General features: G+C 48.1%; 4 protein-coding genes and 1 long non-coding RNA gene across 5 annotated transcripts; 3 read left to right on the top strand and 2 right to left on the bottom strand.

Annotated features, from left to right (window-relative positions):
- Positions 1-489: 489 nt before the first annotated feature.
- pik3c2g (phosphatidylinositol-4-phosphate 3-kinase catalytic subunit type 2 gamma) lies at positions 490-20,381 on the bottom strand. Its single transcript, XM_056598759.1, has 32 exons — positions 20,160-20,381; positions 19,838-19,917; positions 19,176-19,333; positions 18,497-18,611; positions 17,280-17,391; positions 16,559-16,629; positions 15,965-16,028; positions 14,656-14,781; positions 14,359-14,389; positions 13,761-13,944; positions 13,316-13,438; positions 12,852-12,980; positions 12,580-12,694; positions 12,267-12,400; positions 11,774-11,962; positions 10,702-10,795; positions 9,670-9,764; positions 8,935-9,115; positions 8,435-8,542; positions 7,967-8,059; positions 7,496-7,625; positions 6,901-7,037; positions 6,305-6,474; positions 5,639-5,795; positions 4,876-4,985; positions 4,170-4,359; positions 3,111-3,229; positions 2,657-2,753; positions 2,508-2,571; positions 2,066-2,145; positions 1,578-1,703; positions 490-1,113 (listed from the first exon to the last, which is right to left on the bottom strand). The coding sequence occupies exons 1-32, from the start codon at positions 20,379-20,381 to the stop codon at positions 967-969; spliced, it is 3,951 nt and encodes a 1,316-aa protein (XP_056454734.1). The 3' UTR covers positions 490-966.
- Positions 20,382-20,522: 141 nt separating this feature from the next.
- On the bottom strand, positions 20,523-23,569 carry LOC130389320 (uncharacterized). Its single transcript, XR_008896536.1, has 3 exons — positions 23,460-23,569; positions 21,367-21,423; positions 20,523-20,811 (listed from the first exon to the last, which is right to left on the bottom strand). It is a non-coding gene; the product is annotated as an uncharacterized LOC130389320 (long non-coding RNA).
- On the top strand, positions 22,438-24,290 carry LOC130389319 (small integral membrane protein 29-like). The gene is made up of 4 exons (XM_056599043.1): positions 22,438-23,091; positions 23,253-23,278; positions 23,508-23,610; positions 23,889-24,290. Exons 1-4 carry the CDS (start codon positions 22,972-22,974, stop codon positions 23,934-23,936), a joined length of 297 nt encoding a protein of 98 aa, XP_056455018.1. The 5' UTR covers positions 22,438-22,971; the 3' UTR covers positions 23,937-24,290.
- A 1,329-nt stretch (positions 24,291-25,619) lies between these two features.
- LOC130389377 (protein Bouncer-like) lies at positions 25,620-26,616 on the top strand. The gene is made up of 2 exons (XM_056599135.1): positions 25,620-25,707; positions 25,824-26,616. Exons 1-2 carry the CDS (start codon positions 25,685-25,687, stop codon positions 26,317-26,319), a joined length of 519 nt encoding a protein of 172 aa, XP_056455110.1. The 5' UTR covers positions 25,620-25,684; the 3' UTR covers positions 26,320-26,616.
- Positions 26,617-26,654: 38 nt separating this feature from the next.
- Positions 26,655-27,742, top strand: bncr (bouncer). Its single transcript, XM_056599136.1, has 2 exons — positions 26,655-26,768; positions 27,095-27,742. Exons 1-2 carry the CDS (start codon positions 26,761-26,763, stop codon positions 27,495-27,497), a joined length of 411 nt encoding a protein of 136 aa, XP_056455111.1. The 5' UTR covers positions 26,655-26,760; the 3' UTR covers positions 27,498-27,742.
- Positions 27,743-27,907: the final 165 nt, after the last annotated feature.

Raw genomic sequence — 27,907 nt, 5'->3', positions numbered from 1 at the left:
ATTGTGATGAATGGTGAGGACGGAGTGAATCCAGTGCAGTCCCGTCTATCCACATCCATCATCATGTCTGATACGTACGGCACTGACAGTTTGCAAGTAATAGGTGCGTGTGTGTGGGCACCTCTTTAGATGAAGTGTGGATTGTATTGAGGGGAGACGGGCGGGGTGAAGGTGAGGGTCAGTGTGCAGCCAACCCTTGGACACCCACCAGACACGGAGCTCATGAAGGCAGTGTGCTGAGAGAAGACAGGTGCTGCTACCCTGTCTAGACAGTGAGAAGCCCGCCGCGACGCCCAGAGAGCATCACAACTCACGTGCTACCTCATTATACAACACTGAAAAGGCCAAAGCGTAGACAACCCACGCCCCTGCTTACCCCAGGGGAATGTAGGGAACGCGCACACACACACACACACACACACACACACACACACACACACACACACACACACACAACACACACACACACACACACAACACACACACACACACACACACACACACACACACACACAAACTAATTTCAGTGCAGAATTATTTCGTGAATATTTCATCAATTTCCGGCCCCCAAGTCCATCTTGCATCTCAGTCAGATTAAAGAGTGCCCTTTAAAAAATAAAAAAGGTGAAACAGAAAAAGGAGAAAATACAACTAAAACGGGTCAGCAGGATAAATACAATCACAGTGGTCAGTCTCTTTTTGATTCTTTTTGAGTTGTCTTGCTTCCCAACAGCATTCGTAACATCATAGAACCAGTCTGCTAGGAGCGTGCGGAGTTTGCAAGCGAATGAGCCTCCTTACTCCACAGATCCATTCTTCAGTGCGGCTGTTCTGTTCTCCAACTCTCCGTCAGGAGTTTCTATGGGAATCCCATGCTTTGCCTTTCCGTCATTCCGAGAATTGTAATATTGCTGCGCCCTCTTGTGGCCGTATCACGTCACTACAACTAGCGGCGCTAGTGTTGTACTAACAGTTGCAGAGCAGCAGCCACTTCTCCTGGTCCAGATACGGATCCCCCAGCTGAATGCTGGTGGCTGCCACCAGTTTATTCTTGCTCTTCACCTTCACATCCAGCACTGTGTGTTCATTCACCGTGACATCTCGGTATTCTAGCTGTGGATAGAATATATATTTTTATTACACGTAACATAATGTTAAAGTCATCACAATCAAATTCACACTGTTCGTACACTTTTTCCTTTTACTTCTCTGACCAGCCTACGACCAAAGGCTACTCAAACAAGCTGGTTTGGCCACTAATGGGTGTCTACATACGACAACCATAAAGGTTTTTAGGGTAGGAAGGTATTATGGGATGTGGATTTACACCGCCTGGGATCGTACTGCGGGTCAGAGTCCACTCGTTGTAACTCTCAGATACGGGCCACACCTGTTGCTTCACCCACATCGCTGTGAGCGGGGGGTGAAACGTCCCATGGAAGAACTTTACGAACGGGAAAATGTTAACTACCCCAGGAGGCAAAGGTCGATAAAACTAAGTCCTATCATGCCCTCCTCCCCTGCCTCACCCTGCTGTGGCAGAACGAGGTACACCTGTTCAATGGGTGTTCGGTTACCAGTTCGTTGAAGGTGGGGTTGATGTTGCTGCGGACGACCTTGGTCTTCCTCTTCAGGGGCTTTTGGAGGTCCTGGTTCAGATTCAGCACCACGTAGGGGTCTGGGCTGGAGCCGTTGGCCGTCCGCTGGTCAGATAACAAAGTATAGACTGAAATATGAGCTGATGTGAGCGCGGAGACCACTCGTGGAGTAGCAAGCGTAGAAACACACTACAAATGGAAAGGCAGTGGAAGTATAATTTAATAATGAATCTAATGACAACATTTATTTTTATTATAATACATTTTATTGATAAAGACCAGTTTACCCAGAGATAAAAGTCGAAATAGTATAGGTGATTTAGACTGAATAACAAAATGGAATGAATGTATGCATGAATTTGGCCAAACGATTTGGCCAAAGATAAATTCACACAAACGATGTGAAATATTTAAACTACCCTGAAATATAACTGCATTGCATTATGGGAGAAGCAGCACATACTTACAATGTTTTTCAGGTGCTTCACCATGACTGAGAGCTTGTTCTCAGCATACGTGATGTAAAGCTGGATCTGAGGACTTCCTTCTACAAAACAGGAAATTTCAATGTATTAGGACTCTATCTATATATAAATTCTAATTTAGATATGAGAAAACACACATCCCATACCCCACACATCCCATACCCCACTCTCCCTACCACGCAACCCCTCACACACACACACACACACACACACACACACACACACACACACACACACCCCCCCTTACCACACACACACCCAACCTACCCCACCCCCCCTACCACACACATCCTACTACCACACATTTAGCCAAGAGGAAGGGCACAAAATAATCACAATTTTATTTCTCTTTTTTTTTGAAAAAGAAGAAGAAGACAGCTTTGGTTCCTGATTCGATTTGGTTTTCTGCAAAAGTAACCATTACCATTGATTGGACTTTCTTCACTTGTCTTGGGCCCGTCTAGTAACAAGCTGCAGACAAACTCATTCTGTGGGGGGCAGGGACAGACAGCGCTGGGTGACTAGTTGTTCAGCATGTGATCGGTGTGTGACTCTATAAGGGGAAGACTTTACCCCTTTGCCCGGCCCGTTCAACAGCTCCTTGAAGTACTTGTTGAGCAGGCTCATCTTCCTGCCCGGGTTGAAGGACATTCTGTACCAGCAGGGGAACCTGAGAGAGAGGGGAAAAAATGCCTCAGGTAACAAAACAAATCATAGAAAGGGAGAATGGTGGGAACAGCGCGCGCACGTGTGTGTGCGTGTGTGTGTGTGTGTGTGCGTGAGTGAGTGAGTGAGTGAGTATTCGTGAGTGATTTGAGTGTGTATTCGTGAGTGACAGTGAGTGAGTATTCGTGAGTGATTTGAGTGTGTATTCGTGAGTGAGTGAGTTTGTATTCACGAGTGAGTGAGTGTGTATTCGTGAGTGAGTCGGTGTGTATTCGTGAGTTAGTGAGTGTGTATTCGTGAATGAGTGTTTATTCGTGAGTTAGTGTGTATTTGTGAGTGAGTGAGTGTGTCATCGTCTCACTGCGGTAGAGTAGACGCAATAAAGTGTTTCTGCAGCTGCTTGTGAATCAGCTCAAACTGCCCAAAGGTCTTCTTGATGGTCAGATAACCATCGTCGATGGTCACCCTCACCTCAAAGGTCTGCCCATGAAAGCAAAGGAATAGAGAAATCGAATGGCTCTGCCATCTTAAACGGAAATATCAGACACTTGTAAATGTAGAGTAGCAAGGTTTTCTACTCTGTGTAAGCAGCAAACTAAACAGGAGATTAAAGATTGCTTTGTTTGTCCCTGCGGAAATCAGTTTTGGTAAAGGCTTCATCATGAATAAAAAAAGAATACATTTATAGTGCAGGTATAATCTTCATAGCAAAAAACAAAGGCAGTTACAGACAAATTGCGCCGCACAATTGTGTCCATACATTAGTGCATGCAACACAACCCTTCATTTCCTTCCGCCTTATGCCCTGAGCTCAGGAGATTCCCTGATAGCGGAATAAAAGACTTTGTATTCCTATGTCGGTATCATTTTCCTGTTTAATTGGAAACAGTGATTTCCCCAGCCTGTTCAACAACGCATTGTAGTGAACCCTTGTAGCTGCAGCCAATCCTGTCTTCTCCAGAGACACGTGTTTCAGCCCGTGCAGCCAGCCGGTTCACCCTGACCACCGATAACACACATCTGATCAAAGACTCGGTGGGACGGAAGTGCACACAGCGGTAGCTCGCTCGTGGCACAACATGCTGGTGTGAGGGCAAGGGTTCAGATAACACACGGCTCACTGTACTGTATAGAGCCTCATTAAGATGAACCACCAGCCGAGACGCACGTACGCACGCACGCACGCACACGTACACGCACACCAAACTAAAAATTACTTAATTTGGTCGACATCACTGTTACACTCTTCCTAAATGTGTCTCGGGATAAATAGATAACGACCATTAGCACAGAGCCCAATGTATACCGAGCATCTTATCATGTGCAGGAAATAAAAATAAAATGTAATCTATTTATTAACATGTATTAACTACAATCTGCAACCTATTGGACCGGTGGGGATCGGAGATGCAGGACTCACCACGGTCTTGCCGTTGGTGCTGTAGTTGTCGATGAGGACCTCCTGGATGTTGGAGCTGCTGTTGCCGCTGACGGTGCTGGGGCCCGGGCTGTACGGGGGGGCCGCCGCCCCTTCCTTCTTGCCCTGGGCCAGGATGTGGCTCAGGTAGTTCAGCTTCACCGTGAAGCAGTCCATGCTCTTCTTGATCTTCCTGGGGGGGGACAGACACACGGCTGGTGTTGCTGCAGGCTGAGATATCTGACTTTAGAGTATTTGTCTAGAATCTGATGGGAGACTTTTTTGACCAATCAAGTTGCTGGAGCAGGGATATGTAGAATTACACTGGGTCAAGTCCCTTCTAAAAGCTTTATCCGCTCGTTTGTTTGTATAGGTTTCCCTTGGTATGAATCTCCTTATCGAAACAGGAAACAAGGTGTAACTCCAGCCTTTCGGTTTCTAGTTTACGGCCCGTGCTCTGAGCAGTCTCCCCCGGGAAGTTATAACATAGTAGAACATCTGGATCAGAAGTTCTGCTCTAACAAAGTAGGACAACTGGATCAGAAGTCCTGCCGTCACCTTTGTAGGACTACTGGATACCAGATTAGGCGTGTTAAGGTAGGTTCATGTCTAGCCTCCATGATGCAGGTGTTGAGGAAGAACTAGTAGTGTTTCAGGCCTCCAATGGGAGAGGTTGTGTGTTCCGACCCCGTGTCTGCTGCTGACTCACCTGGTGAAGAAGGAGGTGGCCTCCAGGTCTGAGTCGTGGGTCCTCAGGTTGTTGTGAACGTACTGCAGGTCAGCGATGGACCTCATCTCTGGCAGCCCGGCGCCCAGCATCTACACACACACACACACACACACACACACACACACACACACACACACACACACACACACACACACACACACACACACACACACCACACACACACACACACACACACACACACACACACACACACACACACAGTTAGATTAGCTATAAATATAGGGGATATAGATGTTTTGCTGAGGTTAGTGCAGCTACAGATATAGGGGATATCGCTGTTTAGCTGACATTAGTGTAACTATCGGTGATGATTTAGAGGATAGCGGAGGAGGATGGTGCAGGTAGGGGGCTCAGTGTATCTATCGATATAGAGGATATAGGTGTAGCTGAGGTTAGTGCAACTATAGATATAGCTGTTTGTTTGAGGTTAGTGCAGCTCTTGATACAGAGGATATAGATGTAGCTGAGGTTAGTGCCGCTATAGATAAAGGGGATATAGAGGGTCGGTGAGGTTAGTGATGTAGATATAGAGGATATAGGTGCAGCTGAGGTGAGTGCTATAGATATAGAGGGGAACTGAGGTTAGTGATGTAGATATAGAGGATATAGATGTAGCTGAGGTGAATGCTATAGATATAGGAGATATAAATGTAGCTGAGGTGAGTGCTATAGATATAGAGGATATAGGTGCAGCTGAGGTTAGTGATAGCGGTGGGCGTACCAGCTCCAGCAGGCTGAGCACCAGGGCAGAGCGTCTGCGGATCACGTTGTAGGCGTCGCAGCAGAGCTCCACGAAGCGATGGAGACCCTGCGGGTCCCGGCCCCCCCCGGTGATGAAGTGCTGCATCTCCGAGCTGAAGATGAAAGGCACGCGGTCTCTACACACACACGCACACGTACACACACACGCACACACACACACACGTTAAGTCAGTTGAGCTTGTTATGCTGAACATCAACTAGATGAGCATCAGAACACTGCTGTCTTCTATAGCTCCACAACACCGCTCAGCCCAGAGGTCAGGTTAGTGCTGGTTAGGGGGGATTGGACCCCCCCAGCCAATAAGTATTGGGATTGATTCCCAGTGTCGGCAGTTTATCTAAGTCCTAGAGCCAGATGCCCAAACACCTACCAGCAACCTGATGGGGGTAGGAATTCAGAATTCACTGTATATCGCTTTAAACCATCGGCTTAGATGACTAAATAGAAGAAATATTAAGCCAAAGATGGAGCTTATTTGAAGTTATTTGATCCATTTCCATATGTATGTACCAGCTCTTCTTGTCACAACTTTGATTAGAAGTATATTTCATTTGATATATATTTTATTATAATTTTAAAGGAATTATTATAATGAATTATTAATTATTATGACCTGAAACGTACCTTTTGATGTTGGCGAACTTCTGCGCATTGCCCATGATCTTGCCGAAGTCGATGTGGAACATGTGTCCGCTGTGCTTCAGCATGATGTTGTCGTTGTGCCGGTCGCAGACGCCCAGGATGAAGGTGACCACGCACCAGCCCGCGCACGAGTACAGGAAGTTGAGGACGGCCTGCAGGCACCGAGACACACGCAACATGTTGAATAAGCGTCAAGGTCTGGCTGGTCGAGTCGGCCGCTCGGCATGGATTTATGATCATCTAAGAGGCAACTTGGATCTAAATGCTATGTGAGGAATACCACATTCAGATCCCCCGAGCCCCGCCTAGCGTTCAGAACCAAGATGGAACCAGCATGGCTGCTAGGTCCATTTAGTTCCCTCCACCCAGATAGCATTTAGAACCAAGGTCATAGCTAGATCCATTCAGTTCCTTCACCCAGCTTGCTTAGAACCAAGATGGCTGCCAGGTCTGTTCAGTTCCCCTTCACTCAGCTAGCTATCAGATCCAAAATGGCCGCTGGGCGTATAATGCCCATAGCACCCATCTTAAGCAATCCCTGCTCACAATTGAAGCCGTGGTGGGGCTAGGGGTCTGACCTCATCGTAGCTGTCCTTGGTCTTGTTCCTCATGTGGAACCACTTCTCCAGGGTGTCCTGTCGGAGAGCCCCACCACGCCCCCACTCCTGCTGGATCTTGGCCAGGGTGACGGCGTCCTTCACCACCTCCACCAGACCTGAACACCACAGGTGAGTCCACAGGGTGTTCCGATCCCAATCGTTAAGTTCTGGGTTTGAGCCCGATGCCCTCAACCTCCTCCTCAACCTCCTTATACCACCAGATGTGAGTGTGATTAGTCGTTACAAGCCGTTTCAGAAATCTGCCTTTTCTGAAATCACAAGTGGGCGTGTCCACCCAGATGTGTCCATCATACATCTAGATGGACACGTCCACTTTTGATTTCAGAAGAGGCAGATCTCCTAATCACACCTGGGGGTATAATATTGGACCTTTAACGTACAAATATGAATTCAAAGAAAGAGACGACGGACAAGAAGTGACTTCTAAAAGCCTGACAGCTTAATGAAATGGTAAACATAAAGGCACATCCATGAGTTTAGACATCTGTCCCTATAGCAGGCTCATGGATAAGGGGGATATCATGCAAACAGACGGATTAAAGATTCAGCTGACCCTGGTCTTTCCCGGTGGACAGACATCTGTAGGTGACCATGCGCATGTCCAGCCCCTCCTCCAGCCACAGCCTGTCCATCACGCGCACGATCTGCATGATGAGCGCGTCCTGCCGCAGGCTGTCTCCGGTCTGGAGGAACACAACCGCTGGGTCACTGGGGCACACTGGTAACTTAATGCACACGCTAACGTCACTGCACCTTTTGGGTTACATCTAAATTGTTGAATGCACGTATTGTAGCTTTGTACAAAAGCGTCACCTAAATAAATTTAATCACACACACACACACACACACACTTTATTTGATAAGATAGCATGCGATAGTGCATTATCATGATCAGTTCATGCCATCATCTGGTTATGATCGTCGTTATCGTTCACAGTCACATGGTCTCCTTATCAGCCACATTCCCTTGGGTGGTTGAACCCGGCTCCCTAACGTCGTGAAGACACAAGGTACTACTATCCACCTTGCAGATGACCCTGGTCTTCCTGGCCAGGGTGTCGGTGCAGATGAACGAGATGTCCAATGGCGCTGCGTTCGAGTTGTAGAACTTGCAGGCCTGGAGGAGACACAGAGCACAGAGCATCACACTCCCCTCCAGAGTCAGAATAGGATTTGTGCGTCACAATGTCGTATCGCAAACCGCCTCCATTTTGGGAGCAGAGGACCATTGGGATTTCCGTTATTGTGACGTTTCTTGGGTTATTTTTTTGAAATGATGAAATGATTTTCCTTATTGTAAGTCGCTTTGGATAAAAGCGGCAGTTAAATGCCCATAATGTAAATGTTGTCATTATTCAGAGATGACGTCTTCTCAAGAGTCCTACGGCTCTCTTGAATACTTTCAAAATGGCGGAGAATCGCCAACAAATAAATCCCATGATGCATCCTGATGTACGAGCCCATAAATGGTCCTGAGCAGGTCTCTCCTTACCTCCACGTCCACCCCCTTCACCTCGACCGCCGCGTCCAGCGGCAGGCGGCACGTCTTCCCGTCAATGAAGAAGTCGTTGACCTTCCACCGTTCCCTCTCCAGCACTTCCTTTGGGGCAAAGAGTCAGACACTCAAACAGTCGGACGCTCAAACAAACAGTCAGACACTCAACCAAACAGTCAGACACTCAAACAGTCAGACGCTCAAACAAACAGTCAGACACTCAAACAAACAGTCAGACACTCAAACAAACATTCAGACCCTCAACCAAATAGTCAGACGCTCAAACAAACAGTCGGACACTCAAGTAAACAGTCAGACGCTCAAATAAAGTCAGACCCTCAAACAAACAGTCAGATCCTCAAACAAACAGTCAGACCCCCAAACAAACAGTCAGACCCTCAAACAAACAGTCAGACCCTCAAACAAACCGTCAACAAACCGTCAAACCGCGGTGCCTATGGTGGTGGCGCCGGTGGCTGAGAAGCCGGGCGCCGTACCTTGCGCTTGGTCTTGTCGGCCAGGCGGACCTTCTCGGCGGCCTGCGTCAGCAGCGCCACCAGCTGGGCCTGCTGCTCCAGCTCCTTCCTCAGGGCGCGGCCCAGGCAGTGCTTCAGGGCGGCCAGCACCTTCCCCAGCCAGGCCCGGTAGGGCCCGTCCAGCATGGCGTCCACCAGCAGCCTGCCGCCGCCACCACAAGGACAGACACACACCACCAGAACAGACACACACACCACCACAGACAGACAAACCACCAGGACAGACAGACACAAAGACGAGACAGAAAGACACACGACCAGGACAGACAGACCCACCACCAGGACAGACAGACCCACCGTCAGGACAGACAGAACCACCACCACCACGACAGACAGACACAAAGACGAGACAGACTATGGTGAAGACTTTGGGGAACAAAACGGTGTGCAGTAAGCTCTGAGGCCAGGGTCTTGTGTTACACAATTAATGCGGTAAACATAAATGTTTTGTGTTTTCTTGGTTTACTTCTTGATTGATTCTGCTGAGACTGATTTCATACTTTTATTATTACGTCTTTTTATGTTAATATTGGACCAGATTTCCCCTTTAAGATGAATAAAGCACTCATCCATCCATCCATCCATATCCAAACAATAAAGCCAGCATACTTCATCACCCAACACTGCATTGTATTTGGGTATCAGAGGACGGTAACACTACTGTTGTGATGATGGTTGCAGCATGGCCTTGCTCACCAGTACAGTTGTTGGGCGATCTTGACGCTCCTCATAGACCTGTCCAGCAGCAGCATCACCAGGGCGCCGTCCAGCTCCCACTCGTACTTCAGGGCCTGGCAGGGGAGAGACCGACACCACACAGCACCGTCATCACTCGAGGCTAGGCGAGCGGATCACTATAGCACTACATCAAATATCATCAGGACACATCCAGGCTGTTCAGAGGGCTTGACTTTGGCAGGAATCAACTTTTTAAAGATGTTAAAGGATCATTTAAATAAGAAATGTAAAATTAAGCAACATCACACCAGAGGGAGTAATTATACTGAATATCAGCTGTGAATCTGCGTCACTCTCCCTATGGCCTCGACCTACGAACGAATAAAAGACCAACGATAATCACAGCCTTGATTGTCGTCAGTCTGGCTGACCTCGAGTAGTTAATAAACGACATCTGATTATAATGTGTTAATTAATTAATCATTTATTCGGCTCCTCCAACAATAAATAGTTCCGCAGCTGCACTGGTACTGGACTGTTGCCAAGCAACACAAGCATTTTCCTGCACACTGGCTCTCTACTTTGTGTAGGTCAGCACGTTGCTGCAGGCCAGCTGCTCTGTATCACGGTCATATATCTGAATGTGTCAGTTTATTGACAGTTAAATAACAGACTGTTGAGGGACGCTTTTGACAGCCTACAATCTAATAGTCTGTTATGAGATAATCAACTGTGCACTGGATTGATACGTGCCTAGTTAAAAGTCCCAATGCTGCTCTACTCTATATCAACACTCATGGAAGGCCTCTTGTCAAATCAAATAAGTTGGAACTTCTATGTGAAGCACTTTGAGTCTGCCTCGTGTATGAAAAGTGCTACATAAATAAAGTTGCCTTTCTTAACTGTTGTATAATAAGTTAAGATAATTAATGATTACAACTGCTGAATAAAGTCCTCTTTCGACTGTTTTACACTGGAAAATAAGATCTCCACTCTAGGCTAATCTTGTGGGTTGACATTGCCCTGGGAAGGAGATGGGGTTTCTCCTACCTGTACCAGCTGTGGCAGAAAGACCTCCAGCTGTCCGTGGGGAAGCTGCTCAAACAGCTGCACCGCAGCGCGCCTCACCGTGGGGTCCGGGAAACTGGACCGGGAGTCGGGACAGGACTTCATCAACTAATACTACAAGTATTGTGATTCATTTACAGTAAGGTCTTTTAGCAGACGCTTTTATCCAAAGCGACTAACAATAAGTACGTTTGTCAGAAGAAAAAGAAACAATATATCGCTGTTGGTACAGTAAGGATGTTCATAGAACTAAGTGCCAAGAACTAACAAGCACTGGGTTAACCCATTCCCCGTACACATCAAAGATAGCCATGATAAGGTGCTACAAGATGTAAGTACTATTTTCAAGTGGCAGGATGTACATACATAAAATAAGTGCGTAAGAGGGTTGTGTGGGGGTGACTCAAATGTACAACAGTTCTAGGTTCACAAAAAGGGGAAGAGCATCCAGTACAAGTCCACATATTCCAATTAAATAATAACAATAAGATACATTTAAAGTACAAAGACTTGCTGGTGGAATTGTGTTCTGTAATGTCTGCAGCATTTTAATCTTGGTCTTATTGTTGTGTTAAATACATCAGTTCATGAATGATTCATGAACTGATTCCATCAGTAATCACGGCCAAACCTTTTCCCGTCGGTTCATCATCTTTGACGAGGGTATAGCGTTTAATTAGTGTTGCAACCATAAATGTCAATGTTTCACCTTAATTGCTGAGGCAATGTGCTATGTATCGTAACGTTTACTTGTTTCCATGACATCCACCACGCTGTCCATAAGCCTCTGTGATTGTCGACCGATCACATAAGGGCACAACGATTGATTTTCCAAAACATTCATCGAATTGAATTACACTGATATGTCTCTCGCCAAATGTCGGAATGAAATAGAATCGTACCAAACTAGCTTATTTTTTATAAAAAGATGTGAAATTCAGCACAACTCTTCCGGAAGCGCAAGGTTTTCAGAACGACCTCCTGACTGCCCGGGTCACCTGACTGCCCAGGTCACCTGACTTCCCAGGTCACGTGACCGCTCCGGGCGCCCCACCTGTCCGACAGCAGGAACAGAGCCTCCTCGGGGGTGGAGATGGGCCAGTGGTCCACCACGCCGTAGATCTCGGGCAGGTCCTCGGGCTTCCAGCAGGGGGCTCCACCCAGCAGCAGGTGGAGGGAGGTGACCCCCGGCATGGCGCAGTGCCTTTTGGACCACAGGAAGGCCCGCTCGTTCTCTGTAAGGCTGGAGGGGGGACACGGAGGTATGGGTCACGGTGCGAGAACCGCTAAAAGCAAGCATTTAGCGATCTTAAGAAATTTAAACACACGTCTGAAAGGGACGTTTTACCGTTTAGTTGTTTGGCATTAAGTCAAGTCGTTAACCCATAATCCAGATGGACGCACACGGGGGTAAGGCATCTTATCATGTCTTATACAGTCCGACTGCACACATTGGGATTCGAACCGGGAACCCTTCGGCCGGCAGTCAAACCCACTAACCCACACACTAACCTGTGATATAAGTAAAGAACGTCGCTCCTACTCACAAGCAGATGCAGTGCTTCTTAGACAGCGCTGCCATCTTCTTCTGCAGCTCCTCAAACGGCTGGTTGAACAGCACCGCCCCCGGCACCACCTCGGGCCTCTGGTACCGCCACTCAAACTCATCTGGGAAGTCCAGCTAGAACGAGACATTCACATTTAGGGCAGTTCGCAGACGCTTTTAACCAAAGCGCCGTTGTCCAACTTTTCGGCCCCCTTGGTACGCCAACGGAGGAGTACTGACAAATAGGTACGGCCACACCGGGACAGGGGGCGGAATAGGTGCGGTGTGTGATGTGTCCACTAGGGGGGGCTGACCTGTAGTATGACCCCGGTGGGCTGCTGGAGGCCGTCCGTCAGGGAGGGGGTGGGCGGGCCCGGGGGCTCCACCAGCGTGGACATGCCCAGTAGCACTGTCCCGCTCACGAGGGCCCTGCACACGCGCACGCACACACACAGACACACACTTTCAACTTTGCTGCTGCCTTCAGACACGGTGACGGCTGTGTGTATGACATGCGATAGTACGTGTACTCCAACACCGTAATGCGGTAAAGGGCTCAGCGGTTGCTGCGGCCGGGGGGGGGTACCTGCAGCCGAACAGGGGGAGCACGGCCCAGCGCAGAACCTCCTGGCTCTTGCCATGCTTGCAGCCCATCAGGTGGAAGCTCAGCATGGACTCAAAGGGCAGCTTGTTCACCAGCATAGGGAACACCATCCTGGGACGGACCAAACACACACACACACACATGAGTACCCACAAGACAGACACACATACGCACACGAGTACCCACATGACAGACACACACAAACACAATCAGTCAGTCACACACACACACACACACACACACACTTCTAAGATACAAGGAACTGGAGAGACAAACTAAAAGGACAGTTTTAGGATGGCAGGGATTCTTGCAGCAGGCAGACACGTCACACACACACACACACACACACACACACACACACACACACACACACACACACACACACACACACACACACACACACACACACACACACACACACACTTTGCAAACAATCACGCCCTCACTTTCGGTTGCACTCGATCTTGTTGCTTAGCGACAGCGCGGTGCTGATGTTCTCCGACACCGCCGCCTCGCAGAGCTTCTTCCCTCCATGTGTCAGAACACAGGAAATGGAAAAGTAATCAAAACTAAAAGGATGACAGAGACAATCCACATAGTTCACCACCACTGTTCAACCGAGAATGTGTTTCAATGTGACATTCAGGTTTGGGGACTTTGCTTTGTTGTCATTTTTGTGAATGCATGCTTGTGTGTTTGTGTGTGTGTGTGTGCATATGTGTGTGTGCGTGTGCTTGTACTTGACAGCACTAAATGCTTATAGAACGGTTTGCAAGAGTGTTGTCTTGTTGTTTATGTGTGTCTAGTAAAAACAAGTATAAAGACGCGCGTGTGTGTGTGTGCGTGTGCGTGTGTATGCTTGCGTACACATGTGCGTGTGTGTGTGCCCACCTGTCCAACCAGTTGGGCTGCAGTTTGTAGAGCGCCGCGGCGGTGAACTGCAGGATCTCAGTGTTGTCCTCGATGCGGCGCGCCACAGCGTCGTGGCCCAGCACCGGGCCCCTGAAGTCGGACTGGAAGCTGTCGAACACCACCTTCAGCATCTGGAGCAGACCCTGCTGCAGCAGGGCCAGCACTGGCGCGCACACACACACACACACACACACACACACACACACACACACACACACACCCACACACCACACACACCACACACACACACACACACACACACACACACACACACACACACACTTCACTTTTGGATTAACACATTCATCAAAAAAGGGCATATTGCATATCTTGGAAAACAAACAAAACGAAAATGAAAGGTCATTTTAGAAAGGCCATTTGAATGTAGGGGAAAGTTAATAGGAGTGTGGGTAGGGCTGTAGTCACTGTGGAAGAGGGCAGGTGACACTAAAACTTCATGTGTGCAGATAATCTGTGCATACACATTTTTCCGTGGAACAAAAAGAATGCATTTGTTTCACCCCCCCCTCTTTTGGTTTGGATGTCCCCGTGTGTGAATTTAAAATGCTTCACTCACCCATCTCACAATGTTGCATATCTTTACCAGCCTGGAAAAACAATAAAAAACAGAGTGGAAATTATAAACTGGCTCAATGGAACGAGACAGTGATCGTTCCTCCGTGTAGGAAGACCATCACGTAAAGCCCGGTTTGACTGTAGAGAAATCCTTGTTTTCTGCCTGTGTTTACGTGACAGATAAACTCAATCGATGATTTGGAGTGTAAACCACTCATTCATCAAGACTACAACACAAAAACACATCTGAATTGCAAAGCCAAGTCCGCCATGTTGTTCTGTAGTCCGTTCGTCGTACCAGGGGAACGGGCTTGATCCGGTTCAGCATGCCAATGGCCTCCTCCAGCTGCTGCGAGGTGACCCCACACAGAAGGCTACTGACGGTCCGCACCACCTCCGTGATCACCTTCACGTTCATCCCATGCTGAGGGAGGAAACACTGGTTACTAACACGCTTATTGCACTGGGATGAGGACGTTAAAGACATGCATTACACTGTGTACATGAGGGCTCATAACACTGGTTGAACAAGCTTATTACACTGTGAATAAGGGACATTAAACACATGTGGTAATACACAGTGTAAAGGTGGGCTCATAACGTTTATTATACTGTGAATGACGAAGTTAAACACTTGTATTAAACTATGTAAATGAGGGATAACACTGGTTACAAACATGCTTCTCAAACTGGGAATGACGGCCTCAAACACATGGATAACACCATGTAAAGGAGGCCTAATTTTACACAATAAGGATATCAATAAATACACTTATTACAGTGTAAAGTTAACATAAAGGACAATACCAGTCTGGGTGATATAACCATCGCTGCCGTTTCTCCTGGTTTCACTAAACTGTCAATATAATCTTTGAACAAGTAATTAAAAGATATAAAGTACTTTCCAAAATGTCTGCTGTTCCCATTTGTTGTCGCTAAATGCTCCTTGGCCGATCAGCTACCAGGAAGTTATTTAGCCAAATAGCTTTGTGTCTTTAGTAAGGCTGGGATTAACGCCCGCGATGGTTTCATCACCCAGACCGGTGTTGATTGATTGATATAATCTTTTTATTGACACATGTACCAAGGTAAGGAAACAAACCTAAGTGTTTTTCCTTAACAAAGTAATACTAACAAAGGCTAAGGCTTTCACAGCTCAGAAAAAAATATGTGCTGATGACTAAGGTTAGAGTCAAGGTTAATTCTAGTGGTCTAGAGATACACGGATAGGACCTTAAATTAGAGTTAAGATTAAGTCTACTGCTCAGGGATTACACAGGTGTGACCTTTATTTAGAGTTAAGGTTAAGTCTAGTGGACGAGGGATACTCAGCTGTGACCTTAAGTTGAGTTAAGGGCACTAGGGCTACTCAGGTGATACTCTAAGTCTACTGACCTGGCTCTTCAGAAGCTCTAGGGCTACTCAGGTGATACTCCAAGTCTACTGACCTGGCTCTTCAGAAGCTCTAGGGCTACTCAGGTGATACTCTAAGTCTACTGACCTGGCTCTTCAGAAGCTCTAGGGCTACTCAGGAGATACTCCAAGTCTACTGACCTGGCTCTTCAGAAGCTCTAGGGCTACTCAGGTGATACTCCAAGTCTACTGACCTGGCTCTTCAGAAGCTCCCTGACCTCGCGGGCGTATCGGTTCAGCATATCCTGCAGACTCAACCTGGAACCACAGACACACTGGGCAGTCAGACAGGCAGGCAGGCAGTCAGACAGTCAGGCAGTCAGACAGACAGGTAGGGCAGACAGAAAGACAGACAGACAGACAGGTAGGGCAGACAGACAGACAGACAGACAGACAGACAGACAGACAGACAGACAGACAGACAGACAGACAGACAGACAGACAGACAGACAGACAGACAGACAGACAGACAGACAGGGAAGTAGGCGGGCCGGCAGATAGAGAGACAGACAGACCGACAGACAGAAAGGAAGGGAGACGGACAGACAGATAAGAAGTGAGACAGATAGAAAAACAACCACACAGACAGGCAGGGGTATAGACAGACACCCAGACAGCCATGGAGGCAGGTTGACATGATGGTGTTTGTAACCACTACAGACCACTGTTGACAGTTGAACCATGAGCAATGAAGGGAGAATAAGAAGAGCAGCTGAATGCACGGCCTGCATTCGGCGACGTCCAAAATAAAATCTAAAAGCGAGCCGTTTGTGGGCCTGTGTTTGTACCTGGAGATGAAGAAGACGAGGGCAGGGCCCAGGTATTTGCAGAGATGGCACGGGGCCTTGTCATCCTCCTCCTTCAGGGAACAGAACGTGAATATCTGCTGCACATTGCTCCAGCACTGTTCACCACAGTGCGAACTGAGAGTTGACGCCTGTCATGTGAAATGTGCTACAGACATATTTAACTACACAGGCATACTTCTTTCTTTGGCATGTATTTTTATACATGAAATACAATCAAATAATAAGCCAAATATTAGCATCACATTATCCCTCAACAAAGACTCAAAAGGACAGCAAAGACGTTAAGCCATTTACTCGCATCTATATCTGACTTCCCGATCCCGAGTAAAAAAATCAAAAAACACTGGAGGTGATGGGTGAACCGAACATAGTCAACGTGCTTTGGGGTGTGTCACACACACACGCACACACACACACACACACACACACTCTGGACGTAGGCGGGCCCATCCCCAGTTCCTCCTCCTGGGTGAATGATCAACAGTAGAGCTCTCTGTGTGTGTGTGTGTGTGTGTGTGTGTGTGTGTGTGTGTGTGTGTGTGTGTGTGTGTGTGTGTGTGTGTGTGTGTGTGGTGTGTGTGTGTGTGTGTGTGGTGTGTGTGTGTGTTGTTGTGTGTGTGTGTGTGTGTGTGTGTGTGTGTGTGTGTGGTTATGAAGCAGAGGCCTGGAGGGTCCCATTGGGGAGGAGGAACACACTCACGTCCCGGGCCAGGCTGCGATTCACGCTGCTGATGTGGAGCAGGCGTAGCGGGACGTCCCGGTTGAACTTCTGGTAGCGCTGGATGCACTCATGGTCGCCCAGAGCTTCGTCGCTGTGGTAGAGGGAGGTTCAAAACGTGTGACACGCTGTTGGGGGGAAACTGCAATGTTTCCACGAGGAGAGTTACATAGTTGGGGTTGGAGTTGGATAAGTCAAGAACGTTAATCCTGGATCAATGTAGAGACGTCAATGAAAACGGGCCAACTTCTCTGGGGAAACAGAGTTTACGTTTTGAACTTGGTAGTCTTGTATTAGCAAACAGCTGAATGTGATGGTTCTCCTTCAAACAAGTTGATGACCCACCGCTCCCTGGTCTGTCATGAAACACATTCAATGAAAGTCATTTTGATAAACACATCTGCTTATTACTCATTACTAAATCAAATTATCAAATGATGATGAAAATAGGGTGTTGCTCAAGTATAAAGGATGGCATGGTCGTAAACTAAGCACGAAACATTGCGGAGCATTGAGAGATTCTTTAGATAATGAGGAGGGCCATAGAAGTTGTATGAATCAGCTGTTCAGCTATCAGCTGCATCGCTGCTCTGATGGTGACTCAGTGGTTAAGTGGTCCGCTAAATCACGAAGACACACAAGGGACATTCATACACACACACACACACACACACACACACACGGACAACAGCCTCCCATCCACATGAAAGCTGTTGACCAGGCGATGGGGACCTTCCCAACGAGATAACGAGTGTGAGGGGCGGCAATAGCTCAGGAGACATAAGGCCCTGATGTGGAACCACGCGCCTCCCAAAAATGTTAACTGTGCGACGCAGCAGCAAGGGCCGTGATTGGTCCGCTCACTAAAACCCAACGCAGAGCCAAAACAGGTTCACGACTGCGTTGCAGCGTCTGCTTGGTCCTTGCGTTGCGTTGACGTGGAACCATAACGGAGACAGGTGCGGTGTGTCCTGGGCGGCAGCTGCTCAGGTGGTTGAATGGAAACCGGGAGGTTGCTAGTTCGATCCCCGGCTCATCCTAGCTAGAGTGTCGAGGTGTTCCTGAGCAAGACACCTCGCCCTAACTGCTAACATAATCTGTCGCCCTGCATGGTTGACTGCCGTGAGCGAAGGGTTGTAAGTAGTTTTGGATAAAAGCGTCAGCAAAATCCCCTAAAAGTAAATGTGAGTGTAACATACTTCTGGAGGAACTCCTCAGAGTCACACAGCTTGAGGACGTAGTACGGCCGCGTGTGGCCGGGGATGTCCATCACATCGCCGATGGTGTCGATCAGGTTCCTCGGCGTCTTGTTCACTGGGGAGGGGAAGGGAGGGGGGGGGGGGGTGACGATAAGACGTGGGGAGTGTTTAGAGCAAAGGGCTCATTCTCTCACAAACCCAAAAAGCCTCCAGGGTCCAGGATTATCTCCATGGTTAACAGTAGATGACAGGGTGTAAACATAGTTGGAGGACATGAATACTGCAGCTGTGAGCCTGGAGTACAGACGCAAAACCTGTAGCTAAGACTACCATGAATGAGCTATTAATGCCTAATGTGGGATAATTAGCATGTAATGATAATTGGTTTATGGAAACACCCAGACTATTCTAGAGGGCTGAAAGCACGCGTGTTAAGTGATGCGTGTATGTGCTAAGTGACGTATGCGTGTCTGTGTCTGTTAAGGGATGAGTGAGTGAGTGAGTGAGTGAGTGAGTGAGTGAGTGAGTGAGCGAGCAGTGGAGTGAGTGATGAGTGAGTGAGTTGAGTGAGTAGAGTTGCGTGCGTAGCTTGAGTGAGTGAGTGAGTGAGTGAGACTGCGCGTGTGTGTGCGTGTGTGTGTGTGCCTGCAAGCTATTGCGTGTGTGTCAGCTCTCTTACAGGCACTGGGGTAGGGGATGGGGCAGTTCTGCCAGTCGCTGGCCACGATGAAGTTGAGCTGGGCCTGCTGCAGCACAGCGGGGCGTCTGGGGGCCAGGTGGGCCATCACCACACCGGGGTTACACTCCTGGTCCCCGTGGGGGAACTTCACCGCCAGCCTGCCCCGCGCAGGGAGGGAACGAAACACACCTTAACACACTGACACACTGACAGTCACACACACACACACACACACACACACACACACACACACACACACACACACACACACACACACACACACACACACACACACACACACACACACACACACACACACACACACACACACACACACCTCTTCTATGTGCTTATAAACTACTGATCTAAGGGTACATAAAGGGACATAAGGGTACATAAATTAACATTAGATTATGCAGCAAAAAGCATTATTATATATAGCATTAGCATAGGGGTTAGGGTAAGGGGCAGTGGGCCAGGGTTAACCCTAACCCTATTAAATAATGAATAAAGACGGGGATAAACATGTCACACCAGACCAGATACACAACATTCTCGCATCTCCATTACAACTGCTTGCTTCTGCCACACACAAAGTCACATTGAACTAGACTAGAGGAATGAATGACATGAGGCCAGTGCTGAGCGGGCCGGTGTCTTACATGGACGCCGACAGGCAGAACGCCGCCATGCTCCTGGTGCTGCCCTGTGGAGCGTCTAGGAGAGCCACCGTCCACTTGTCCTGCACACACACACACACGCGTGTGCACACACACACACACACAACACACACACACACACACACACACACACACACACAACACACACACACACACACACACACACACACACACACACACACACACACACACACACAATTTTAATAAGCATTTTGTTGTTCTTGTAATAAGACCCTTTTTGTCCATGTAGTAAAAAATACATATTTAAAACTTCCTCAATGTTCAGATAAGGAGAGGAGCTCACGTCTGTGTGCGACCCGGAGCGCTTGATGGAGGGCACCGTGAGGTCGCAGGAGAACCTCCTCTGGACGACCCCCGGGGGGGGGGGCCTCCTCCGGGGGACCGGAGGGGGCCCCGGCCCCCCGGCCTGGGTTGGAAGGCCCACCCGTCCGCTACCGGTCCGAGCCCCCCTTCCTGGCCCCGGCGAATGAGGAGCCGACCGGCGCGGCCGGCGGGCGGCGGGCATGGCCCGTGGAACCCTCCGCGGGGGGGGGCCGCGGGGGGGAGGGACGGGGGCGGGGCCGAGGGGGCCAGGGACGGGGGCGGGGCCGAGGGGGCCAGGGGCGGGGCCGACAGAGGCGGGGCCGAGGGTCCTAGGTCTGCCAACAGAGTGAAGGCCGGGGCCGCCGCAGCCCCGGGCGCCGGGGCCGACTGAGCCGGGGCCGAAGCGGCGAGCGGAGACGGTTCGAGGGGCCCCCGCACCACGACGTCACCGATGTCCTCGTACAGGTTCCCCTCTGGCGCCTGGGGAGAGACCGTCTGGTCCTGCGGGGAGGAGCGTCTGAGGGCCCTGAAGGCCGGGTACGGCAATCCGGAAGGATCCATGATGACATGATAGGGCGGCAGCGCCGTCTCCGTCTCTCTTCTATCACCCCTCTCACAGCTGAGGCACCGGGCTGGGGAACGCGGAGCCAGAGAGCGAGGGTGGGGAGTTCAGGCCGGGGGCTTCAGGCCATGCAAGGTTCACTCCTGGAGCGCGCCCAAAGGACTCTCCTCGGTGTAATGATTAACCGGGTTTCAGATGGAAACACTCCTCAGAATGAGCCACACGCATAGCTAAGTGTGTGAGACTCGAGAAACGTCAAACAAAGTGGCCTTTCTTTATCATGAAGCATGTTGGATTACTGTGCGGCCATGATGCTTCGGAAACAAAGATGTGTTGTATTGTGTCTTTTGGACACATAGAAAAAGAACTAAACCAAAAACTTTTTTTAAACTAAATTTGATTAAACTCTTAAAAGTCTATTGTTGTTAAAGAACAGGTACTAAAACCATGACATGCTCTTTAAATATTATACACATCATCATACATGACCAGATGACCATGTCCAAGTTTTCTATCTGTGATAACTTGAAATATAAGTGGTAAGGAAAGTGATCTCTGCCCTATAACTAAGCAATTAACTAACCATCTAGTTGCAAGTTTATATTGATTCCTGGCAGGGACTTACCTTTCAACTAATCCATTATGGTGAAGCTGTTTCTCCGGCAATGCTCGGCAGGTTAAACTAGAATAGAAATGAAGTCTTTGACTGTAACCCTTTCCTTCCTCTCCTCCCCCCTTCCCTCCCACATCCTCTCTCTCCCTGTAGACGTCAACAACACTCCCCCTGCTGGCGAAGACAGAGAAACACAAGCACCGCATGTTCACTTCTCCGCTGCCAAGCAAAGACAGATAGAAAGATTTGAATGCTGCAAATTTTTTAATAGCATTTACCACATCTGGGTCTGTTTGCATTGTGTAGCATTGTTGAGGATTGTCTTGACTGGTGGCCATTTTGGATCTATTACCCTGACCTTTCACCTCACGGGGGACGCAAAGGTTATAAATAAACCACAGGAAGACATGACTGAGGGCCGGGACAAAACACAGACACAGATGTGCTTCCACCCAACAGCTTTGTGCTGTGTGGTGGACGCGGGGATTCTCCCTCACACAATGGGTGATTATGTTGATGGACACTAAATATACTATGTGGTGGACGATTTTATCTCGGAGTCTTCCATAGCCCTGAGGCAGATACAGTAATAGCAGGTGCCAGGGGGAGGGCCAAGAGGTATTTGAACCCCCCACCCTACTACCGTTAATAACATTAATACTAATACTATTTAACATTTGTTGATGCGCTAATAAGCATTGTTATATATAGCGTTAGCATTTTAACATAACAGTTAACTAATGCTTTAGTAATCATTAACGTGTGGTGTTTATGCCTAATAATGGAGTTCATGTTGAAAAAGGTTATGATGTTCCATGTCAACTATCATATTCATTTATACATTACTTAGAACCATTTGGGTTAACACTTACTCTAAAAAACAATGTTCTTTCATAAATAGTCAACCCTTTCCTTATGCCAAATAATATAGATTATTACTGCATTAACTCATTTTAATTACTAGCACATTCATGTCCTTCTTATGGTAACCGGTTAACCGATTTCCGGAAAACGCACAGTGAGGCGTTTCGACCACGAGGAGCGGGTAGACCTCATCCACTCCTCGCTCTGGAATGCCATCCATCGAGTTGAGGTATTTAACAGCTTGCTCCCTTTCTCTCTCTCTCTCTCTCCCTCTCCTTTTGTGTTCAGTGTTCTTCACGTACAGTTACGTCAACCTCGGCTACGTATGGCTCTTTATTACACACTGCGAGTCTGACTCATATTCAGGTAAGTGTTCGCTGGAGCTGTAGTGAAGAGATTGATACGTCTTACAGTAACCACCTCCCTCCGAGGAGGAAGTTCCCCAGCGCTCTGCCAGTATCACTGCAGTCCCCGCTCGAGTGGGTTCCGTACTTCCTGTCAGTCGACTCGTCTCAAGCCACAGCAGGCAGCAACGACACACAGAGCTCTTAACGCGGCAGTGTTACTCCGTCTCGGAAAGTTTGAGTTCAGCGACCCTGCCGCCAACACCAGTACCGCCACCGCCAACCAGCGCCACCGACGCCACCGACGCCACCAGGATCCCACAACAAAGCGGTGTCTTCACCCAACCGGCCGACCCACCGTGTGAACTGAGCTCTGGAGCGGAGGGGATGGGAACGCGCGGTGCAGGACATGGGGCTGACCGCCAACGCCACCAGCCCCGACCCCTCACCCCGAGGGACCCTTCATCCTGTTTACCTCGTCGTGGGCGCCGTGCTGCTGGCCAGCATGCTGGTCTGTCTGATGGCCGTGGTGAGGAGATCACGTCTTTTTATGGGTCATGACGGTGCCAAGTTCACCTTGGCACCTCACCTTTCATTTCCTTTCTCACAAGTTCAGACCTGTCCCTACTGCCTCTGTTGCTTTATTATCATAACCTTAATCCATTCTCATACTTTCTCTTACCAAGGCAGGCGGTTTACTTCAGGCGGAGAGCAAGGTACCGTAACAAACGTATATTCTATGTCTATATAATACACACACATGAAACCTAGAAACCTATTTTCCACCGATTCAATAATGAACACCTTTAAACCGGATGATGAGCTCCTCTTTACGAGTGGAGTTGTGGGGTTGGGTCCACATTGACCTGTGGTGTGACTCTGACCTGTGACTCTGACCTGTGACCGACCCTTGGTGTCTTCAACACGTGTTCTTCTGGGCTCCAGGCTCGATCAGCTACGTCACAGGCTCCTTCCTCTCTACACCTACGACCCAGCCGAGCAGGAGGAAGACTGGGGAGAAGAGGATGAGGAAGAGGAGCGGCTGGAAGTTAGCAAACCGTTTCTTAACATATGCATGACCTATATGATGCTTCATTCCCCATACACTTTAAACGTGGGGAGGAATTTATGTAATTATCAAAGCCATGCTTCTAAGGAACATGAAACATTATGTTTTTGAATTTGATCCCATGTTGAGTAGAATGGATGTCTCCCTATCTTTGAGAATATACATTTGAAATCTATCCGATATATCCCCTTCTTTTGATCCTTTTGCTGAATTGAGATCCTAACTGAAGTTTCACCATTCTGTCCTAACCCCGGCAGGAGTCCTTGTTGAAGAAGAGACAGCTGGCCTTTACGAAGGAGGAATGAGTCCAGGACAGAGAAGACAGCCATGTTTTACTCCATTTAAGACATTCTATTTTGTTACACAACATAAATTATTTATTTTATTTGAATGGCCAACCGGCTATAGATATATGTATAATGCTTTTACATTACATTTAACATTTCACATGTAGTGATTTGTGTCGATATTGTGCTTTGGTGAACCATGGTGGTATTATATATAATGTATTCAATATTCTTATTTTTCAATAAAAAAAACAAAAAAGATTAAATCAGTTCAATTTCCTAATTGAAATCCCATGTTAAATATCTGTGTACAGACGAAAATTAATAATTGTGATAAACGGATTTCGAGAAATCCCCTGTTGTAGCTAATTGCTGGACTGTACCACTGTACAGGGGGATTCCTGCTGGCATAGACTCAGCCAGCAATGTTGTCCACAACCAAGACATACAACTTGAAAAACCTACCGTATTATTTCACACACACACACACACACACACACACACACACACACACACACACACACACCACACACACACACACACACACACACACACACACACACACACACACACCCACACACACACACACACACACACACCCCTCTGTTGCCGGAACCTTCTTGCTGCTCAGCGATGATTGTAAGCACCAATATGTGATGGGTGCCAGTATTGATACCATGCTTTCCGCTGCCTCAATACCTACCTCATGTTTCTACCGGACAGTTACTTGCTGAATAGGAAAGGATTCAGGTGAGGAAAGGGTGACCCTACACATTCATGAAGGTCACGTTTAGAGTTCACTATGGGGCTCTTCAATAAATGAGTTGGAGAATGGAAGGTAACTTTTAACAGGACGATGGTTAGTGAAGAGTTTTGGGCTTATGTGTATTAACTGAGTCTATGTCTATGTGTCTGTGTGCACGGTGCAATATGTCTTATTTGGCAGGTGAAAGGCAGGGGTTTCATTTGGTATGTTGAAAAGTATCCCCGTGGGAAAGTGGTACAGTCCAGCAACATGTTACTCCTGGGGAATAAACTATTATTCCCCCCCCCCCCCATGGCTTCATGCTGTCTCTCGACCTCAGGGCCACCCAGTTCCGTTGGATCCAGAAGGAGGGGCAGGGGGAGCAGCTGGGGTGTGGACCACGTGTACATCGGGGAGGCCTACCCCGACCTCGGCTACTGTACCAGCGGGCTACTTTTATTGCATTCTAGTATCCTTCTCAGTTTTCCTTATTATGTAATGTGATGATGTGTTGACCTGCCAAGGGACTACAGAGGAAAATTTGCTTTTTTAATAACTGATGCATTTACATTTTGAGGGTAAACTAAAAATGTAAATTGATGTGCATTGTCCCTTTTAAATAAATAAATAAATAAATGTCATGGGACCTTTAACTTTTGAATTGAATAATAGACCATTGAACTGATTCACATATATAGTTATTTTCCTTTTCGAGTAGCCTAGATCAATTATCAACTTGAATATTGAACGCAATTTCCGATGTTTAATGTACCACCATGGGTAAAAAACAACAATAATGAACATTCTGGCTAAAAATCGAATTGATAATTGATAAGCATTATACTGACCTAACGGCAGAGGGCACTGCAATCTCATCTTCATTCCCCGTTACTTAAAGTAAATGATTTAATTTCATTACGTGGTGGCAATAAGGACAGAGCCAGCTGTGGGGAATTAGTAATCAGGATGTTCTTAATGAGCTCCATCTTCAGGAGGTCAGACTCTGACGGCCCAACACAAGATGGAGTCACAGCGAAAACAGAGGTAATAACGAAACTAATTATATAGTAAATTTAGGTGGATAGTCTCCGTGTGTGTTTTATGTCTGTGCGTGTTTTATGTGCATGCGTGTTTTTATATGCGTGTGTGTTATATTTCAGTTGTCTGGGCTGGTACCTCGCCTCGCTCCTCCTTATACCGCTCCTGGTTCTCCCCGGCCTGTGCTTGGACACGCTGCTGTGCAACCACTGCCCCCTGCAGCACAAGGGCCAATCCTGCCCCGATGTCACCACCACCACCAGGTGCCTGGCCGACGAGCGCTGCGCCAGCTCCTGGGGCCGATTCGGAAGCCTCCACGTCCTTTCCGCTCAGGGCTGCATGACGGATGTGCTGTGCGGGACCCACGAGTTTCTAAGATACCGGGGGATTCGGTACAACGTGAGCCACGCATGCTGCTGCGAGGACCGCTGTAACCTTGCGCCCCGGCCGGAGAGCGCCCTGTCTGCTCTGCTGGGGCTGATCGCCCACAAACTGGAGGGTATCAACTTTGGGAACTTGACGAGGAACGTCATCGCCGAGGTGCCCTCGGATTCGTGCATCAATTATACGTCGTCGAGGGGCCACACCAGGGGTGACGTCTTCGATACATTGAGTTAATGACGTCCCCCCTAGAAGGAGGAGTCTCTTATCCAAGGACGCTCTCCTGACTTCGCCTAGAAACACGCACTGTTGTAAAATGAATCTAATGTCTTCATTAAGTCATGAAAATATTTGAAAATCTCTAAGTTAGTGTATGCCTTGTGGTGCTTATTGTAATCCAGAGAGGTAAAGATGGCTTGTTAACCATTTTCCTGGTAAATGCAATTAAATAATATTACAAATGTTGGCAGTCTTTGTCTTGTAGCACACACACAATAAAGGTAGGCATTACAGAACCGATCTTTGATTGGTTAAACTGCACCAATTTCCCCTGCAGGTGTGTCTGAGTTCAGAAGGTGTGGCCTTTAGAGAGTCTATGTAGGCCTATGTCCTTCATCCATCATCAGCTCAGACTGGAAACTTGTCTATTATTGTGGGGGTTAAATTTGAAACAGTAGAATGAGCAGGTGAGATGCCATGTCAATTTTGTGCTGTTAAATGATAGCAGTAAATTATTTTATTTCCCAGCAGGTAGGTGCATGTAGTGCTGCTGCTGCTGCCTTCATCAATGAACATGCTGAGCACCTGTGCTGCAGCATTAACGTAGACGGGGACTTAAACTACACATAATCTATAGCCATAGGGTTTCACCAAAAACTATCTGAACCCCTAGCAGGGAGTGAACAAGTAACCCCAAACCGGCCACGTCAGGAGTTACCCAATACATTTCTATCCGAGTCGACTGGACTTCTCTCTTCAAAGCCAGCTGTTCCTCTCCTTCCTCCCCCCGTAGGCTGCGAATGTCCTCGGCGCTGAAGGTCGCCCTGCTATGTGTGTGGTTGCTCCCAGCCCCCCTGTGGTGCGACAACCTACGCTGCTTCTACAGCCCCCTGCAGGACCGGGAGCAGGAGGCCGAGTCCGAGCTGGTGGTCACCGCGTGCCCCCACCGCGAGTTCTGCTTCAAGGGGGTCGGTCACTACGGCAACCGCAGCGCGCTGACCATCCGAGGCTGCATGGAGAATGAGAGCTGCTACCAAGTGCACGTCATCCGCCTCAAAGGGACGGAGTACGTCCTGAGCTTCAACTGCTGCCCCTGGCCCTATTGCAACGCCGCACCCCCGGCCGCCCCGTCCCGATATCTTGTGCTCATCACGCCGGCCGCGGTGCTGCTGGGTTTGACGGTGGTGCGTTTGTGAATAGCGTCTGTTTTTACTGATGCGTTGCAATGCAATGCATGTGTTTTTAAGAAGGGATTTTTTTTGGAGATGATGGACTCGAGAGCCAATGTCTTTCTGTGTTCGACTCAACATTGGTTAGTGTTGACGGCCGAACTGACTCAGTGAATGTGTCCGGTCTTACAAAACCGAGGCAGTTGTCAATGTGTCCAGTAGATAAATGATGCGTGTATGAAGCACTGTTTTAATATATACAAATAAATAATTTAATAAATACAGTATAAATATACTGCCTGATCTATTTTTTGACACACACACACACACATGATTCGCCAGCACTTCTTAGCACGCTTAAGTCAGAGAAAGTATATGTCATAAGTTCATAACCTCTAAGAAAGGACCCACACCGCGTCTAGCAACACCACACACAC

This window comes from Gadus chalcogrammus, chromosome 9 (genome assembly GCF_026213295.1).
Source record: "Gadus chalcogrammus isolate NIFS_2021 chromosome 9, NIFS_Gcha_1.0, whole genome shotgun sequence".
NCBI classification, from domain to species: domain Eukaryota; kingdom Metazoa; phylum Chordata; class Actinopteri; order Gadiformes; family Gadidae; genus Gadus; species Gadus chalcogrammus.
This window is presented reverse-complemented; position numbering and strand designations above follow the sequence as displayed.

Bases quoted from the DNA above. Each gene is read 5' to 3' on its own strand.
- pik3c2g (XM_056598759.1), bottom strand. From the start codon at position 20,381: ATGCCCGCCGCCCGCCGGCCGCGCCGGTCGGCTCCTCATTCGCCGGGG. The intron at 11,963-12,266 runs GTGAGTAGGAGC...TCCCCCCTCCAG, and splicing joins AAGAAGCACTGCATCTGCTT to CCTTACAGAGAACGAGCGGG. The intron at 8,060-8,434 runs GTAAGGAGAGAC...TGTCTCCTCCAG, and splicing joins TGAAGGGGGTGGACGTGGAG to GCCTGCAAGTTCTACAACTC.
- LOC130389319 (XM_056599043.1), top strand. From the start codon at position 22,972: ATGGGGCTGACCGCCAACGCCACCAGCCCCGACCCCTCACCCCGAGGG. The intron at 23,092-23,252 runs GTGAGGAGATCA...TTACCAAGGCAG, and splicing joins TGGTCTGTCTGATGGCCGTG to GCGGTTTACTTCAGGCGGAG. The intron at 23,279-23,507 runs GTACCGTAACAA...TCTGGGCTCCAG, and splicing joins TACTTCAGGCGGAGAGCAAG to GCTCGATCAGCTACGTCACA.
- LOC130389377 (XM_056599135.1), top strand. From the start codon at position 25,685: ATGGAGTCACAGCGAAAACAGAG. The intron at 25,708-25,823 runs GTAATAACGAAA...GTTATATTTCAG, and splicing joins GAGTCACAGCGAAAACAGAG to TTGTCTGGGCTGGTACCTCG.